This window comes from Dendrobates tinctorius, unplaced genomic scaffold (assembly GCF_039654945.1).
Source record: "Dendrobates tinctorius isolate UK_male_01 unplaced genomic scaffold, ASM3965494v1 ptg000090l, whole genome shotgun sequence".
Taxonomy (NCBI): domain Eukaryota; kingdom Metazoa; phylum Chordata; class Amphibia; order Anura; family Dendrobatidae; genus Dendrobates; species Dendrobates tinctorius.
This window is the reverse complement of record NW_027361758.1, coordinates 9,587,103-9,605,897: the sequence shown is the minus strand read 5'-3', so window position 1 is coordinate 9,605,897 and position 18,795 is coordinate 9,587,103. Positions and strand designations below refer to the sequence as shown.

General features: G+C 47.5%; 1 protein-coding gene across 2 annotated transcripts in view; it reads left to right on the top strand.

Moving 5' to 3' along the window:
- SBNO1 (strawberry notch homolog 1) overlaps nt 1-18,310 on the top strand; it is a 144,663-nt gene extending 126,353 nt beyond the window's left edge. For both annotated transcript variants that reach the window (XM_073586093.1, XM_073586094.1), the window contains one exon: nt 16,867-18,310. In XM_073586093.1, coding sequence (XP_073442194.1) covers nt 16,867-17,009 — 143 coding nt within the window. In that variant the 3' untranslated portion in view covers nt 17,010-18,310. The remainder of the gene's footprint in view (nt 1-16,866) is intronic.
- Nucleotides 18,311-18,795: the final 485 nt, after the last annotated feature.

Below are 18,795 nucleotides of genomic sequence, written 5' to 3'. Positions count from 1 at the left end.
AAGGAGGATCCACGAAATATTAATGTCACTTTTATGTTAAGGTGCCCATACTTTTGCACCGGTCAAATTTTGTTAAAATGCAGATTGCACATTTTCTGTTAGTTATATTTCTGGATTCAAATGAGGTTTATTGTACTGAGTCCATCAGTTATTAGATATATGAAACTGAAATAGCTGTTGCAAAAACCAAAATTGTTAACCTTTTTTCTTTTTAACATTAATAGGGGTGCCCAAACTTTAACATATGACTGTATATATTAGATTGAGTAAAATGTAAATTGCTATTTTAGGCTGAGTTCACACGTGGCGTTTTTTTCGCGTTTCCGTGGCGGTTTTAACCGCACGATTTTGTCACGAAAACGCGAAAAATAAGCATCCCATGCATTCCTATGGGATTCCGCAATGCTGTGCTAATGCTGCAGTTGTTACTGCGGCGGAATCGCTTCGCGGTAAAAAACGCAGCATGCTCATTAATTTCGCGGAATTGCGGCGATCCCGCACCCATAGGAATGCATTGTTCTGCTTACTTTCCGCATGTGGCTGTGCACACCATGCGAAAAGTAAGCAGAACATTTGCGGATGGTACCCACGGTCCGGAGGAGAGGAGACTGTCCTCCGGGCTTTGGGTACCATATCCCTGTAAGAAATAGAATTTAAAATAAAAAATATTGTTTTCTCTATCGCTTCATTGGGGGACACAGAGACCATGGGGTGTATGCTGCTGCCACTAGGAGGCTGACACTATGCAAATAAGAAAGTTAGCAGTATACACCTCACCGACAGGAAGTAAGATATCCAGTTTAGCTTAGTGTCAGTAGGAGGTGGACACGGGTCTTTCATTAGACCCATATCTACCTCGATGTGCGTCGTTTCTTTTCAGATTTTCCGGAGGGATACAGAGTGAACAGTCACATCTGTAGTCCCACAAAGAGACTGTGAGTACGGCGTGTACTGCCACACCGTATCCTCACAGCTCTCCGCAGCAGGACCAGCAGCCTTCCAGGCGGACGCCAACACGAATACGTGTCAGCGATTCAGATGGTCCTTGTCGTCCGTCTCCCACCCACTCGCCTACCAGAGCCTGTCGGTTGGATGAGGCGCAGACATACTTCAATCCAGGACAAGCAAGGTACCTTTTATTCAGCAGGTAACATTTGGGTCCGGGACAGGGTAAGTATTGGGCCCCATTCATCTCAGATGGCACAGTCGCAGCTACAGCGTTTTCTTTGGTGCGGGGCTGCGGTAGCGCTGCGGGCTTCCGTGGCCGTCCCGCGCCTCCAGGCAGCCACCGCATTTGCCCCACAGCCCGCTCCCTTCACCCTGGCCAGGATTCTCTCGGCAGCGTTCATGCTGCGTCACCTCCGCGCCGCCCCGTGCTGACAGGCGGCTGCTGCTATTAATTTAGGCTCCGGCTTCGCTTTGGGCCTACTACAGCGTCTCGGCCACGCCCCCCGCCGTCATTCTCAGGCGGGCTTCTCTCCCGCCCGTCCTAGGCCCGCCCACCACCTCTCCTCCTGCTCCTAGCGCCCTGACTTATGCACAACGCAGCGCTCAGCCCACCTTTTCCAGCAGGCGGTACCTCCGCCCTTCGTCTTTCTCTGACCTGTCAGCCGGACTCTGCACGCTACCCTGCAAATCCACAAGCTGCGCAGCATCGCTTGCTGGGGTTATCCACAGGACTACAGACCGTGAGTAGCTCTGCTTCTGCAGATTGACACCCTCCTCCCTGTCCCCCAACCTTCCGGCACTCCTTCAGTGACTGTCCCTTCATTATGTCTTGCTCTGCCTCGACTACAGCAATTCCATTCAACCCGCCGCCCGAGAGCCTACTATGGCTACCCGTGAGAGTGAACCCCCCCATTCCTGGCTGGGCTTCTTCTCTCTCACAATCAGTGGCGGATCTTATTAAGGTGTCTCAGTCCCTAGTTGCCGTTCTTGATAACCTGCCCCTGGACACTTCTACAGTTTCCAGCAGGGCACAAGAGGTTCCATCCGAGCCAGCCACCATGAGCCGCAAAGGCCCAGGCAGGATCTCCGGCCTGAATCCTCCCCTCGCCCCATGTCTCCTCATAGTACTTCCCACGAATCAGGCGAGGCGTTCTCGGATGCGCCATCCGAAGAGATTTTAGAGCTGGATTCGGACCAGAACGCAGACATGAAGGTTACGGTACAGAACCTCATTGCTGCAACTTACCACACTTTCGAAATCACGGACTCCCCTGCGAAACCCTCAGATCAGGAGGTTTCGTTCAGACGGGCAGAAACACCTTTCCAGAGGCTTCGCCCCGCACTCTGAGTTTGGCAAGCTCTTTACCAGGGAGAGAGAAAATCCAACCAGGCGATTTCAAAGAGGGAAGCGCCTCGGCGTGCTGTATCCATTTTCTAAAGGAGCTCACCGACAATTGGTCGGCGTCTCCCTCTATAGACGCTCCCGTGTCCAGACTATCTAACAACACGGTCATCCCGATTTCAGGTGTGGCGTCTCTGAAGGATTCTAACGATAGGATCATAGAATCCTTAGCAAAGTCAGAGTTCGAAGCGGCTGCAACGGCGCCGAGCCCTGCCTTCGCTTCAACTTGGATAGCTAAAGCCATAGCTACTCGGGCGGTGGATCTCCGCCAGGGCATTTTAGATAAAGCCCAACCAGAGCGTTTGGCTGAGCTAGCCAACTAGATCTCCCATGCAGGGGATTATCTGGTCTCGGCATCCTTGGTTGCTGCATCTAGCGCAGCTCAAGCGTCCAGCAACGTGGTAGCAATCCGGCGTACATTTTGGCTCAAGGCTTGGCAGGCGGATTTGTCTTCAGAAAAGTCTCTTACCAATCTGCCTTATCAGGGAGGGCGTCTTTTTGGATCCCAGCTGGACCAGATTATTAAGGACGCCACTGGAGGCACAAGCTCTCTTCTCCCTCAGTCCAAGCCTCGTAGACCTCCTCCAAGGCGTCAGTTTCGGCCCTTTCGTTCCTTCCGTGGCTTCGCGACGGCAGAAACCTTTTCCAGCCAACAAAGGCCGCAAGCACGCCAGGATAGCAAGAAGGTCTCCTTTAGGCCCACTCCCTCCTGGTTATCTCACTCCTACCAGGGCAGATCCTCCAGGTCTAGAACTGGACGGTCCACATCAGCATGACTATAAACGAAACCTCAAGGCGCCTTCACAACTGGGCGGTCGACTCCTTTTCTTCAGAGACGTCTAGCTTGCCTCAGTAGAAGACTTTGGGTCAGGGAGGTTGTATCCTCAGGAACCAAGATAGAGTTCGCTTCTCGGCCCCGGGATCGTTTCTTCAAGTCCCGACCTCCATAAGACCCTGCCTTAGTTCCGGGTTTCTTTGCATCCATCGCTTACCTCCTCAGTTCCGGGGTGATCGTGCCCGTTCTCGAGTCAGAACGTTTCACAGGGTTTTATTCAAACCTGTTTGTAGTACCGAAAAGAAAAAAAAAAGGGGGGGGCGGCGTGGTCCAGCCCATCCTGGACCTCAAGTTTCTGAACAGGAGGGACCGCCTACGACATTTCAGGATGGAGTCACTTCGTTCAGTAATCGCTTCCATGGAAGCGCATGAATTCATGTGCTCAATAGACATTCAACATGCCTATCTGCATGTGCCCATCCTTTCTGGGCATCAGAAATTCCTGCATTTCTCATTTCACCAGGACCTCTACCAGTTTGTCGCACTGCCTTTCTTTCTCGCCACCGCACCCAGAGTATTTACAAAGATCATGGCGGCGTTGATCGCCTTGTTGAGGATCAGAGGTCTCGCCCTCTTTCCGTACCTCGACGACATTCTAATCAAGCTCCGTTTTTTCACCAGACTCGCCAAAGTCTTCCCATCGTTCTCGACACCCTGTCCAATTTAGGGTGGCTCGTCAACAAACTATGTCCTGCCTTGTTCCGACACGTCTTGTGTTTCTAGGCCTATTGTTCGACACCCGTCGATCGAGGGTTTTTCTCCCACTAGAGAAAATGATCTCTCTGCGGCGAGATGTACGGTCACTGCAGAGCACACGGCTTCCATCTCTCCGGTCAGCCATGAAAGTCTTTGGTAAGATGGTGGCGATGGCCGAAGCGGTTCCCTTTGCCCAAATTCACTCAAGACCGCTTCAACAAGCCATCCTGTCTCGGTGGAACAGGTCTGTCCTTTCCCTGGATCGGCCAATTCACCTTTCGCCCCAGGTCAAACAATCCCTCAATTGGTGGCTGGCGTCACCTCTTTTCTCTGGGCAGGTAATTCCTTCCGATTCACTAGCAGATTGTGACAACGAATGCCAGTCTTTTAGGCTGGGGTGCAGTGTTTCGTAATTGCGCTGTACAGGGTCGGTGGTCGACTCAATACACAACTCTGCCTATCAACGTCCTCAAGATATGGGCGATTTTATCTGTGTCTCATTCACTGGGAAAAGCTGCTCAGGGGTCTGCAATCCGAATTCAGACAGACAATGCCACAGCGGTGGCATATGTCAATCTCCAAGGGGGGTCACGAAGTTCCTCAGCTCTAGCGCAAGTGTCCAAGATTCTTCACTGGGCAGAGGTATCAGTCCCAGCGATTTCCGTGGTGCACATTCCCGGCGTGGACAACTGGACCGCTGTTTTTCTCAGCCGCGAGGTCTCGTAGCGGGAGAGTGGTCCTTACATCCGGACGTCTTTCATCAGCTTTGCCGTCGTTGGGGGACTCCAGACTTAGATCTGCTGGCATCTCGCCTAAACAGGAAAGTCCCACAGTTCGTATCCAGGGCCTGAGATCCTCTCGCAGTGGGCGCTGATGCTCTGACCATTCCTTGGTCTCAGTTCGAGCTCCCCTACCTTTTCCCTCCCCTTCCTCTTCCCAAATTGTTGAAGAAAATCAAGGCGGTAGGGGTTCCAGTCATCATCGCCGCTCCGGATAGGCCCAGAAGATCTTGGTTCGTGACCATCGTCAACCTGCTCGCGGACGCCCCCTGGAAGCTTCCAGACAGAGCAGATCTGCTGTCTCAGGGTTCGATTTGCCACCCTAATTCTCAGCCGCTCAATTTAACGGCATGGCTGTTGAGACCGCGGTTCTGAAACGGTCAGGTTTTTCGGAACGGGTTATTCACACCATGTTCCGGGCTAGAAAGCCTACGTCTTCCAAAATTTATTATCGTACGTGGAAGGCCTATTTCATTTGGAGCGAGGCCAATAACATTCTGCCCATGTCCTTTTTCATTCCCTTCTGTCCTGGCGTTCCTCCAGACAAGCCTTGAGGCAGGCCTTGCCCTCAGCTCTTTAAAAGCTCAAGTTTCGGCGCTTTCCATTCTGTTCCAGAAGACGTTGGCCTCCCATCCGCAGGTCAAGACCTTCCTTCAGGGGTGGCTCATGCGGCACCTCCGTACCGCACGCCTGTGGATCCATGGGATCTTAATCTGGTTCTCGAGGTTCTGCAAGGTCCACCCTTCCAACCTCTCAGGGAAGTTTCCCTATCCCTTCTCTCCTGAAAAGTTGCCTTCCTGGTGGCCATCACCTCCATCCGGCGCGTGTCGGAATTGGCGGCCCTTTCTTGTCGCTACCCCACCAGGATAAGGTGGTCCTGCGGCCTCCGCCCTCTTTCCTTCCTAAGAGCTGGTGTCCACTTTCCACCTGTATGTGGATATTGTTCTCCCGTCCTTTTGTCCAGGTCCAACTCATCCTCTTGAATGCTCCTTGAACAAGCTAGATCTGGTCAGGGCGATGAAAGTCTATCTCGCTAGGACGACTCCCTTGCGGAACACAGACTCTCTTTGTCATTCCAGATAATGCGCGGAAAGATCAGCCGGCCTTCAAGGCTACTATTGCTTGCTGGATCAGATCGGCAATTTTGGAAGCCTACCGGGTCAAGCATCGAGTGGTCCCTCCTGGAATTAGAGCTCACTCTACCTGGGCAGTGAGTGCCTCCTAGGCGGTGCACCACACAGCTTGTGCTCTGCAGCTTTGCAAAGCTGCAACCTGGTCATCTGTTCACACGTTTGTAAAATTCTACAGGGTCCACACCTACGCTTCGGCGGATGCCAGCCTAGGAAGAAGGATCCTGCAGGCAGCAGTGGTGAGTCTGCTGGCCTGATGGAAGTTTGATTTCCCTCCCCAGGGACTGCTTTGGGACGTCCCATGGTCTCTGTGTCCCCAATGAAGCGATAGAGAAAACAGGATTTTTGGGTTGCTTACCGTAAAATCTGTTTCTCGGAGCCTTCATTGGGGGACACAGCACCCTCCCATGTTTTACAACTCCTGTTATTTGCTATGTGTTTTAGGGTTACAGTTGAGTTGTCTGTTTATTCTCTATTCTGTTGCTTCTCCTACTGCTTTCTCACTAACTGGATATCTTTCTTCCTGTCGGTGAGGTGTATACTGCGGAGGAGCTAACTTATTTGCATAGTGTCAGCCTCCTAGTGGCAGCAGCATACACCCCATGGTCTGTGTGTCCCTCAATGAAGGCTCCGAGAAACAGATGTTACGGTAAGCAACCCAAAAATCCTGCTATTCTCACCTTCCGACGTCCCGCGCAGCCTTCCCGCGCCTCTCCACGCTCCCGGTCCCAGTAAGCCTTTGCGAGCGATGACGTCCATTCTCGCGGTCATTCGCGCTACGTCATCACTAATGACCGCGAGACGTCGCGATCCTGTGAGAACAGACGTCATCGCGGTAATTGTCGCAAATGATTACTGGGACCGGGAGCGTGGAGAGAGGCAGAAAGGCTGCGCGGGACGTCGGAAGGTGAGAATAACAATATTATTATTTTATTTTTTTTCATTCTATCTTTTACTATTGATGCCACATAGGCGGCCTCATTAGTAAAAAGTTGGTCACACTCGTCAAACACTGTTTGACGAGTGTGACCAACCTGTCAATCAGTTCTCCAAGCGATGCTCCAGATCGCTTGGAAAACGATAGCAATTCTGCAAGCTAACTACGCTTGCAAAATGCTATTTTTTCCGCGGGAAAATCGCATTTTAAATTCCCGTGATTTTCCCGCGGAAAAAATAGCATTTTGCAAGCGTAGTTAGCTTGCAGAATTGCTATCGTTTTCCAAGCGATCTGGAGCATCGCTTGGAGAACTGATTGACAGGTTGGTCACACTCGTCAAACAGCGATTATTTCCGCGAGAGTTCCGCAACGTGTGGACCCAGCCTTATTCTATAAACTACTGACAACCTGTCTATGAATTTCCAAGCACCAAATTTTGTATTTTCAGAAAATGCGAAATGGGCAAAAAATGCAGTGCTTGCAGACCTCAAATAATGCTAAGAAAACAAGTTCATAATCATTTAGAAGCAACAATACTAATGTTTTAACTCAGGAAGAGTTCAGAAATCAATATTTTGTAGATTTTTAATCACAGCTTTCATGCATCTTGGCATGCTTTCCACCAGTCTTTCACACTGCTTTTGGGTGACCTTATGCCACTCCTGGTACAAAAATGTAAGCAGTTCTTCTTTGATGGCTTGTGAGTATCCATCTTCTTGATTACATTCTAGAGGTTTTGGGGTTCAGGTCTGGAGATTGGGCTGGCCATGACAGGGATTTGATGTGGTGGTCCTTCATCCACACATTGATTGACCTAGCTGTGTGGCATGGCGTATTGTCCTGCTGCAAAAAACAGTCCTCATAGGTGAGGAACATTGCATGAGCAGAATGAATCAACGGTTTTTCCAGAATAACCTTGTATGCCGCTTGATTCATGTGTCCTTTGCAAAGAATAACTTACCCAATTCCAGCCTTGCTGAAGCATTCCCAAATCATCACCGATTCCCCCACCAGATTTCACAGTGGGTGCAAGACACTGTGGCTTGTATGCCTCTCCAGATCTCTGTTTAACCATTAGACGACCAGGTGTTGGGCAAAGCTGAAATTAAACTCATTGGAGAAGATTACCTTACTCCAGTCCTCTATGGTCCAATCCTTATGGTCTTTGGCAAACTTCAGCCTGGCTCTCCTTTGCTTATCATTGATGGCCTTTTTTTCTAGCTTTACATGACTTAAGCCCTGCCTCTAGGAGCCTGTTACGAACTGTTCTTGCCGTGCACGTCACCCCAGCTGCCATTTGCCATTACTTTTGTAGGTCACTTGATGTCATCCTGCTGTTGCTGAGTGACATTCGAATAAGATGACTGTCATCCCTGTCAGTGGAGAGTTGTTTTCGCCCTCTGCTGCTCTGTAGCTTTGTTGTCCCCAATATCTGCTGCTTGACCTTGTTGTAATGGACTGCTGTCTTAGAAATTTTAAGGATGGAGGCAACATGACGCTCGCTCTATCCCTCTGCTAGTAAAGCCAGAATTGAACACTTTTCCTCACTCAAGACTTTTCTTTTGAACTCCTTTGGCATGGTTATTTTTTTCTTTCTATAATTTTTGGGATATTACTAGCATTTGTTTTGCCATCCAGCTTGTCCTATTGCAAGAGGATTGTGAACACCACAGCAGGGTTTTTATACTTTCCTTCATTAAATAAGATTTGGTTTAGGTGATCACCTAATCAGAAGCACATTAACCCCTTCACCCCCAAGGGTGGTTTGCACGTTCATGACCGGGCCAATTTTTACAATTCTGACCACTGTACCTTTATGAGGTCATAACTCTGGAATGCTTCCATGGATCCCGGTGAGTCTGACATTGTTTTCTCGTGACATATTGTACTTCATGCTAGTGGTAAAATTTCATTCAAATAACTTGCGTTTATTTGTGAGAAAAATGGAAATTTGGCGAAAATTTCGCAATTTTCCAACTTTGAATTTTTATGCCCTTAAATCACAGAGATACGGCACACAAAAAACTTGATAACTAACATTTCCCACATGTTTACTTTACATCAGCACAATTTTGGAACCAAAATTTTTTTTTGTTAGGAAGTTATAAGGGTTAAAAGTTGACCAGCGATTTCTCATTTTTACAACACCATTTTATTTTTACGGACCACATCACATTTGATGCCACTTTGCGGGGTCTATATGATAGAAAATACCCAAAAGTGACACCATTCTAAAAACTGCACCCCTTAAGGTGCTCAAAACCACATTCAAGAAGTTTATTAACCCTTTAGGTGCGTCACAGGAATTTTTTTGAATATTTAAAAAAAAAAAAATGAACATCTAACTTTTTTTCACAAAAAAAAATACTTCAGGTGCAATTTTTTTTATTTTACCAAGGGTAACAGGAGAAATTGGACTGCAAAAGTTATTGTGTAATTTGTCCTGAGTGCGCTGATACCTGATATGTGGGGGGAACGACTTTTTCGGCGCATGGCAGAGCTCAGAATGGAAGGAGCGCCGTTTGACTTTTTCAATGCAAAATTGGCTGGAATTTAGATCGTACGCCATGTCACGTTTGGAGAGTCCCTGATGTACCTAAACTATTGAAACTCCCCACAAGTGACCCCATTTTGGAAACTAGACCCCCCACGGAACTTATCTAGATGTGTGGTGAGCACTTTGAACCCCCAAGTGCTTCACAGAAGTTTATAACGCTCGGACGTGAAAATAAAAAAAAAATAAATTTTCCCACAAAAATGATTTTTGCCCCCAATTTTTTATTTTCCTAAGGGTAACAGGAGAAATTGGACCCCAAAAATTGTTTTGCAATTGGTCCTGAGTAGGCTGATGCCCTACATGTGGGGGTAAAATACTGTTTGGGCGCATGGCAGAGCTTGGAAGGGAAGGAGCACCATTTGATATTTTCAACTCAGAATTGGCTGGAATTGAGAGCAGACGCCATGTTGCATTTGGAGACCCCCTGATGTGCCCAAACAGTGGAAACCCCCAATTCTAACTCCAACCCGAACCCCAACACACCCCTAACCCTAATCTCAGCCCTAACCCTAGCCCTAACCCTAATGGAAAAATGGAAATAAATACATTTTTTTTATTTTATTTTTCCCTAAGGGGGTGATAACGGGGGGGGGGGGGTTGATTTACTATTTATGGCGGTTTTTGTGTTTTGGCAGCTGTCGCACGCTAAAAAACGCTTTTTACTGTAAAAATAGTTTTTGCATCACCACATATTGAGAGCTATAATTTTTCCGTATTTTGACCCACCGAGTCATGTGAGGTCTTATTATTTGCGGGACAAGTTGACGTTTTTATTGGTACCATTTTCGGGCACGTGCATTTTTTGATCGCTTTTTATTCCGATTTTTGGGACGCAGAATGAACAAAAACCAGCTTTTCATGAATTTCTTTTGGGGGGAGTGCGTTTACACCGTTCCGCGTGCGGTAAAATTGATAAAGCGGTTTTATTCTTCGGGTCAGTACAGCGATACCTCATTTAGGTCGTTTTTTTATGTTTTGTCGGTTTTTTGCAATGAAAACTATTTTATATAAATTATTTTTGCATCGCTTTATTCTGCGAGCTATCACTTTTTTATTTTTTCGCTGATGATGCTGTATGGCGGCTCGTTTTCTGCGGGACAAGATGACGTTTTCAGCGGTACCATGGATATTTATATGCGTCTTTTTGATCGCGCGTTATTGCACTTTATGTTCAGCAGTATGATAATAAATCATTATTTTTTGCTTCGTTTTTTATTTTTTAAGAGGTTCGCTAAAGGGGTTAACTAATGGGACCGTTTTATAGGGCGGGTCGTTACGGACGCGGCGATACCTAATGTGTACTTTTTATTGTTTTATCGATCTGTCACAGGCAGTGCAGAAGGCTTTCTCATGACTGCGCTTTGCAGGCACTGAGGAAGCCAGCTTGGATTCAGGGGCATGCAGGAAAGGAGCCCCCCCCCCGCAGCAGCGCTGCACATTGCGCTGCCGTGGGGGGCTCAGGGAAGCACGGAGGGAGCCCCCTCCCTGCCGATGCTTCCCTTTAACCCCCGGTACACCGCGATCGTGTTTGATCGCGGTGTGCAAGGGGTTAACGTGTCAGGGGCGGTCCGTGACCGCCCCTGACACATTGTGCCGGGTGTCAGCTGTGATAATCAGCTGACACCCAGCCGCGATCAGCGGCGCTCACCACGTGGGCGCAGCTGATCGCGGTAGATGTACTATCCCGTCCATGGGCACAGGGGCCCGGTCCCATGGACGGGATAGTACGTCGGATGTCAGGAAGGGGTTAAGTAGAATGAGGTGTACTCTGGTTGGAATTCAACTGACACTGGAATGGAATGGCTGTCAGGCATGTAGAGAAGCTGATTTTTCTAAAACTGTGCCCGTGGTCTCTTAAATTTTGCTATATATATATATATATATATATATATATATATATATATATATATATATATATATATATATATATATATATATATATTGTGTTTTTTAATGTGCCAGTTTTTCTGTAACGTAATGTACCATTGAAACATTTCCACATAATATGATAAACACTTTTCTCCTATGCCTCATTGGGGGACAGACAGTGGGTGTACTGCTTGCCGCTAGGAGGACACTAAGTAAACCAGAAAAAAAGTTAGCTCCTCCCCTGCAGTATACACCTTCTCGCTGGACGAGATATCTCCAGTTCAAGCTTAGTGTCTGTAGGAGGTACTTGGGTCTGGTTTCAGACCCCACCGTTTTTATTTTATTTTTGAATTTTTCTGCAAATTTTTTTTTTTTTTAATTAACGGCGTGAAGGGGTCGACGGTTACTTTCTACGACCCGCTCTCCCCCGAACCAACAACAGGCAAGCACGCGGAGTATGCCTCCCCGTACACTTTCCTGCGACGTTTGGGGCCGATTCCTCTATCAATTTTGGCGATGATCCTTACGACCAGAGTTCGGGATTCCATGGACTGCGCTTACGGATATGAGGGCAGGCGCAATGGAGAAGACTGGACAGCGCTTACGTAGGCCCTGAATCAGCCCCATAGCTCTCCATCACCCTATCATGGGGAGGATCGATTGAGCATGGCCCCTTTAAGAACGCCTTCAGCTCTGCTACATCGTCCCAGGAGAATGGATGGCCGGACAGCGCCGAGCACTGGAGTAGAGGTATGAGGTCGGGTCCTGGCCCCCGGGATAAGCGCTGACGTAGCTCCCGCGGCGGTGCATGCACGGCCCCCCCCACGGCGCTACCCCCGCACGCGCTTGGCTTTCTCATTTACCAGCCATCCGGACTTTAAGGAAACTGTCCAGAAACACAGAGATCGTCCGCATAAGCGGTTCACAGGGCAAAAGTCTACTCAGGCTAAATACCCTTTTGATCCAGACCTACTGAAGGATTGGTTACAGTCCCCCCCCCCCCCCCCCGGTGGACCCGCCTGTTTCGCGTCTTGCTTTAAAAGCGCTTCTATCCGTTTGAGGGTTCCTCAATCAGAAACCCCTCTGATCGTCAGATTGACTACCTTGCCTGTTCAGTTTTTGAAGCTTCAGGAGCAGCACTTTTTCCAGCTTTCGCAGTAATTTGGGTCACTAAGGCAGTGTCCGCTTGGCAGAAGTCCTGATTACTTCCTTCCAGGGCACAAATCTTCCTCCGGAGGCAACCACGGTCGCCAGGCAGATAATTCACACAGCAGGCTTTGTAGTGGACGCCTCTTTTTATGCTGCCCAAACTGCCACTAATGCGATCTCCATTAGAAGAGCCCTATGGCTCCATGACTGGCAGGCGGATGCCACATCTAAAAGATCGTTGACTTCTCTCCCCTTTCAAACGGGTCGTCTTTTTGGAGAGAAACTGGATCAGCTCATTTCTGATGCTACCGGAGGAAAAAGTAAATTCCTTCCTCAACAAAAGGATGTTCGGCCGTTTCGCAACCAACAGCCGACACGCTTTCGATCTTTTTGCAACAACTTCGGTTGGTCCTCCTCTACTTTCTTTTCCGGATCAGGTCTGTCTCCGCACGGAGACAGAGGCTCCCAGGTCTCATACAGACCTAACCACTCTTGGAAACCCAGGCCTATGGCTTCTGGATCCAGGGGAGCCAGATCTCAATGACTTGTTGCAGTATCCGACGGGCGCCTACTTTCCTTCAGCCACACCTGGTTCGTGGTTGTCCACGACAAGTGGGTCAGGGAGCTGGTGTCCTCCAGATACAAGATTTTCCTCTCCCCCTCCAACTCGCTTTTTCCTTTCCTCCCCCCCCAAGGGAAAGACAAGAGCCTTCCTTCGGGCTGTTCAGGCTCTCAAAGGATGGAGTCATCATTCCGGTCCCTCATCACGAAATGTTCAGAGGCTTTTATTCAAACCTTTGTGGTTCCAAAGAAGGACGGGACAATGCGACCCATTCTGGATCTCAAACTGTTAAATCAGTTTGTCACGGTTCGGCGACTCCAAATGGAATCTCTCCGATCAGTTGTCGCTTCTATGGAAAAAGGAGGGTTCCTAGCATCCATCGACCTCAAGGACGTTTACCTTCACATTCCGATCTGCCCGTCTCACCAGCAGTTCCTGCGTTTTTCAATTCACGAGGAACACTTCCAGTTCGTTGCCTTGCCCTTCGGACTCGCCACTGCCCCCAGTGTCTTTACCAAGGTCATGGCGGCTGTCATGGCCTTTCTCCACTCTCGGAGAGTAGTGGTGTTACCGTTTCTGGACTACCTGCTCATCAAGAATCCGTCCCTTCCAGCCTGCGAGGAATCCGTGGAAATAACAGTAAATACATTTTCGCGCCTGGGGTGGAAGATAAACTTCGCAAAGTCTACCCCGAAACCGGCTCAGCAGATTTCCTTTTTAGGAATGATCTTGGACACTTCCCGCGGGTTGGTCATTCTCCATCCAGAAAAGACGCAAGCCTTACAACAGGCAGTGCGGACTCTTTCCCGTCCAGCTTCTCACTCCATTCGTTTCAGCATGAGAGTTCTCGGAAGGATGGTAGCTGCAATGGAAGCAGTTCCAGTTGCGCAGTTCCATCTCCGTCCCTTACAACATGCGTTGCTGTTAACTTGGGACAAGAACCCGTTCTCCCTGGACCGTCGGATCCTTCAGTCCCTGCGGGTCAGGCAAGCCCTCAGGTGGTGGTCTCTGAGGTCCTCCCTGAATCAAGGGAGGAATTTTCTTCCAGTAAGATAGTTGGTTGTAACCACCAACGCAAGTCTTCTTGGCTGGGGTGCTGTCTTTCGTCACCACACGGCACAGGGTCGTTGGTCGACCCGAGAGTCATGTCTTCCCCATCAACATTTTAGAGATACGTGCGATCATATTTGCTCTACGGAGTTTCCACCATCTCCTCGCAGGTCACCCAATTAGGATCCAATCTGACAATGCCACAGCTGTAGCGTATATCAACCGCCAGGGAGGTACCCGGAGCAGGATGGCCATGCACGAAGTGAGTCACATCCTCCATTGGGCCGAGACCAACCATTCATCCATCTCAGCAATCCACATCCCGGGCGTAAAAAATTGGGCGGCAGATTTCCTCAGTCGCCAAGGTATTGCCTCGAGAGAGTGGTCTCTTCATCCGGAAGTCTTTCAGCAGATTTGTCGTCGTTGGGGGACTACGGATGTAGACCTCATGGCCTCAAGACTAAACAACGTGTCTCGGTTCATTGCCCGATCGCGTGATCCATGCGCCATCGGAGCGGACGCCCTAGTTCTGCCATGGCACCGGTTCCGGCTCCTGTACATCTTTCCCCCTCTTCCCTTGCTTGCGAGGGTCATCAACAAGATCGGAGTGTGTACCCGTGATCCTAGTAGCGCAAGATTGGCCGAGCTTGTTATGCAGAACTAATAGAACTAGTCGCCGACGTCCCCTGGCGACTTCCTGATCGCACGGATCTGCTTTCTCAGGGCCCGATTTACCACCAGAACTCCGGGTCCTTGTCTTTGACGGCGTGGCCGTTGAATCCTGGATTTTAGCACAGGCTGGGTTCTCTCACGACGTGATTTCCACCATGATTATTGCTAGGAAGCCTGTGTCCAGGCATATCTATCACTGCACCTGGAAAATCTTCTTTTCATGGTGCAAGGATCATGGTCGATCCCCTCTGGTGTTCTCCATTCCGGCCATATTAAAGTTCCTTAAATCCGGATTAAACTCAGGTCTCGCGCTTACCTCGCTCAAGGGCCAAATTTCTGCCTTGTAAGTGCTTTTCCAACGTAAGATTGCCACCAAACCTCAGGTCAAGACGTTCATTCAAGGAGTTTCCCATGTGGCGCCTCCTTATAGAAGGCCATTGGAATCATGGGACCTTAACCTGGTTCTGGAACCGCTGCAGGATGTGTCATTGACCGTCCTCTCTTGGAAGGTGGTCTTTCTAGTGGCAATTATGTCAGACGAGTTTCGGAATTGGCAGCCCTGTCCTGCCGCTCTCCGTTCCTGAATTTTCATCAGGACAAGGTAGTTCTCAGGACGTCCCCGTCCTTCCTGCCCAAGGTCGTCTCCTCTTTCCATCTCAACAAGGAAATTGTTTTGCCTTCCTTTTGTCCGGCGCCAGTCCATCGCACTGAGAAGGCCCTCCACACCTTGGATGTGGTTATGGCGCTGAGACGGTACATCTCGCGGACGGCTCCCTTCCGCAGGTCATATGCCCTGTTCTTACTTCCAGAGGGGCATAGGAAGGGTCTAGCCGCCACAAAGGCAACACTAGCCATGTGGATTCGCTCAGCGATTCAGGAATCCTACCGTGTCAGGAACGCGCCTGTCCCAGCGGGGATTAAGGCGCACTCTACCCGGTCAGTGGGCGCCACTTCGGCCATTCGGCACCAGGCCTCGGCAGAACCGGTCTGCAAGGCTGCGACTTGGTCCAGTGTGCATACTTTTACAAAACATTACCAAATTCATTCTCAGGCCTCTGCGGATGCAGCTATCGGCAGACGCCTCATGCAGTCGGCAGTACCTCAGTGTTGACTCAGTGTTACATGGGGTATTAGCAGATGTATGCTTCCCACCCAGGGACTGCTTTAGGACGTCCCACTGTCTGTGTCCCCCAATGAGGCGTAGGAGAAATAGGAATTTTTGTGTCATCACTGTAAAATCCTTTTCTCCGAGCCATTCATTGGGGGACACAGCACCCGCCCTGTTTAGCCTACTGGCTCATTTGTAGCATTCTTAGGTTTTGACACAGTTATGGTTATTGTTGACAGTTTAAGCTCCTACTGCTTTTTTCACTGAACTGGAGATATCTCATCCAGCAAGAGGGTGTATACTGAAGGGGAGGAGCTAACTTTTTTTCTGGTTTACTTAGTGTCCTCCTAGTGGCAAGCAGCATAACACCGTCTTGTGTTCCCCCAATGAATGGCTCGGAGAAAAGGATTTTACGATGAGTGCACAAAAATCCCTATTTCTGGAACAAAGTTTCTCTTCTACGGTTGTGCATGATCAGAAAACATTATTGCTTTCTAGTAAAATCGCCACTTTTGTCCATAGACTTGCTTGTATTGGTGACCTACCACAATTATGTGGAGTTGATGTACGGGACAGTGTATGAATGGAAGTGGGACATTACACTTGGGCTACTTTCACATTTGCGTGTTTGTGCGCAGCGCATCGTTCGCAATTAGAAACTAATGCAAAAACGGATCATGCGTCTTTGCATGCGTTTGCGTTTTTATGCGCATTCGTTCTTTAGGTGTTAAACTAGTGTCTACACGTTTACTCGTAAAATGCATGCCTACGCATGTCCATGCGCACGCCTGTGTTCCCATAGACTGTAATACGTTATGACGCATTACGTGCGCAAGCGAACGCATGCGTTTTTTTACGCCTTTGGGCGGTCCCAAAAATGCAACAGGTTGCGTCTGGCGCGTCTAGACACACCTTGAAAAACGCAGACTAACGCATGTAAACGCAAGACCATGCGTACGCCATGTTAAACATAGGTACACATGACGCATGTGCACGATGCGCTGCGCAATAAAAACACTAATGTGAAACCAGCCTTAGAAGGCGAAAGCTAGGGTTTTGTTTTTTTTCTTCAAAAATCAACTTTTTTTTTTTTTTTTTGTTACTTTCACATGAAATTGTGAAAAGTGTAAAACAAGTTGTTTTAAACGTTAAAATCTGCTTTCTCTTCACAGGTCTGATAATTCCAGCAAACTGTGTTTCATCTCTTGTCACCCTGTTATCGACTTCAGACCAGTCTCAGCAGATTGCGGTGCAACAGCAACAGATGTGGCAGCAACTTCACCCTCAGAGTATCAGCAATTTCAGCACCGCATAGATATCTGCCAAGCAGAAATTTGGACATGGTAGTAAGAAACTGTGGAAACCATTACAGTGCATTTGAATCAGGGACAGATTCCAAAGAGTTCACTTACAAAGAAATAGACTGAAAACCAGGACTTGATGTACACCAAGAGATCTTTGTGGCAATCTGCAAGTTCCTTTAGAATGGCACATACTTTTTTTTTTTTTTTTTTTTTTTTTTTTTTTTATTGTACTGTTGGTGCTTTCCATCAGCTCCAGCTTTCATAGTTCTTTATTTATGTTTTTTCTTTTTTTGTGTTTTTTTTCACCCCTAGAACACTTTTTTTGTTCCTCCTTGTGACATGGAGGCAGACACACACTGCTTTGTTTCTTTTGTTTTTGCCATATAGTGCTCAGGGTCTTATTTGGTAATCAATAATTTTGAAAGGGGAGCTTTCCATAAATGCATGTACATGGACGGTATGATGCATAGACAAATATATGTATATAAGGTTTTCCGAACTTGTGTAATAAAGATGCATGCATTCATAAATGCACTGTATTTAAAAGGATATATTTGTTTCTCCTTCACGTTGGTTAATGCAGCGCATGTCTTTGAAAGCATGAAAACAAAGACTTAGGCAATCCATAGGTAACAAACCAGTTTCTGATCTCTACTTAGCCCTTTTTTATTTTTACATAGTATTTTAAATTTAATTATTTAAGTTGAGTACATTTTCTTCTGTGTATGATGCTAATTCAACACACATGCTCTTAAAAATTGTGATGAAAAATGTAATTTTAAGTGTAAAAAGGACATTTTCTAATGTGCTGCAGCAAAGGGCTTGTCCCTATTGCATTTTTTTTCTCCCCTTTTGAAATAAAAAATGGGAACAATACAATTCCATTTTTTTTCTTTACAAATTGCTTTATTGTAATTTAATGAAAACAAATTTTGGTAAAATAAGGCACATCTTGAATGGTACACTTGTGTAGATCACTCAAGGCTCTTTGCTGTGTGGTGTTTTGCCTTCTCTGTAACTTGAATACAATTTACTATGTTGTAAGACATTGTAGAGTTTCTTGAACTGTTTAAATTGTAATGTACAAATGTGAATAGTTATCTATAATATGGGTAAGTTTTGTTTTTGTTTGGTTTTTTTGCCTTCAATTGTTCATGTTTATAAGAAAGTAAAAAGGACAATGTTTGTCATTTCTTGCTTGCACAGGTTGCACTATTGAACGTTTTGAGACTGTATAAACCTGTTTGGGGATAATATCCTATAAGGTATTTATACCTTAAAGGGAGCAAATAAAGTTCATTGTACTAATATACATCTACTGTGTTGATTTACATAATTATCTTTCATTGATATTGCAACAAAAATGATCTTTTCTCAAGATTGAAATTCTTTTTTTAAAACTGTTAACATGGCATTTGTTTTTCACATAAGGATAAAACTTGTTGTTCACTATTTGGACAACCCCTTCTCATACCCCACTCGTGGCCCCAATAAAATTTAAAAAAAAAAGCTTGCCCTCCTCCCATGCCACCGCTGTTCCAGCAGGGTTGGCACTCAAGTTCCTGGGGTTCTCGTGCAATTATGACACGAGCTCAGTGCCTAATCAGTGCTGGCGTCACTGTCTCCACCTTTGGACAGATCGAACATCAACAAGAAGCCACTGCTGTGGCTCCTTTCAGTTCCTCTTGATGATCGATTTGACTGAAGGTGGGAACAGTGACACCAATACTGATTGGGTTCTGGGTTCACAGGTCATAACCGCACGAGAGCCTTGGTAATGCATGTGTCCACACTGGT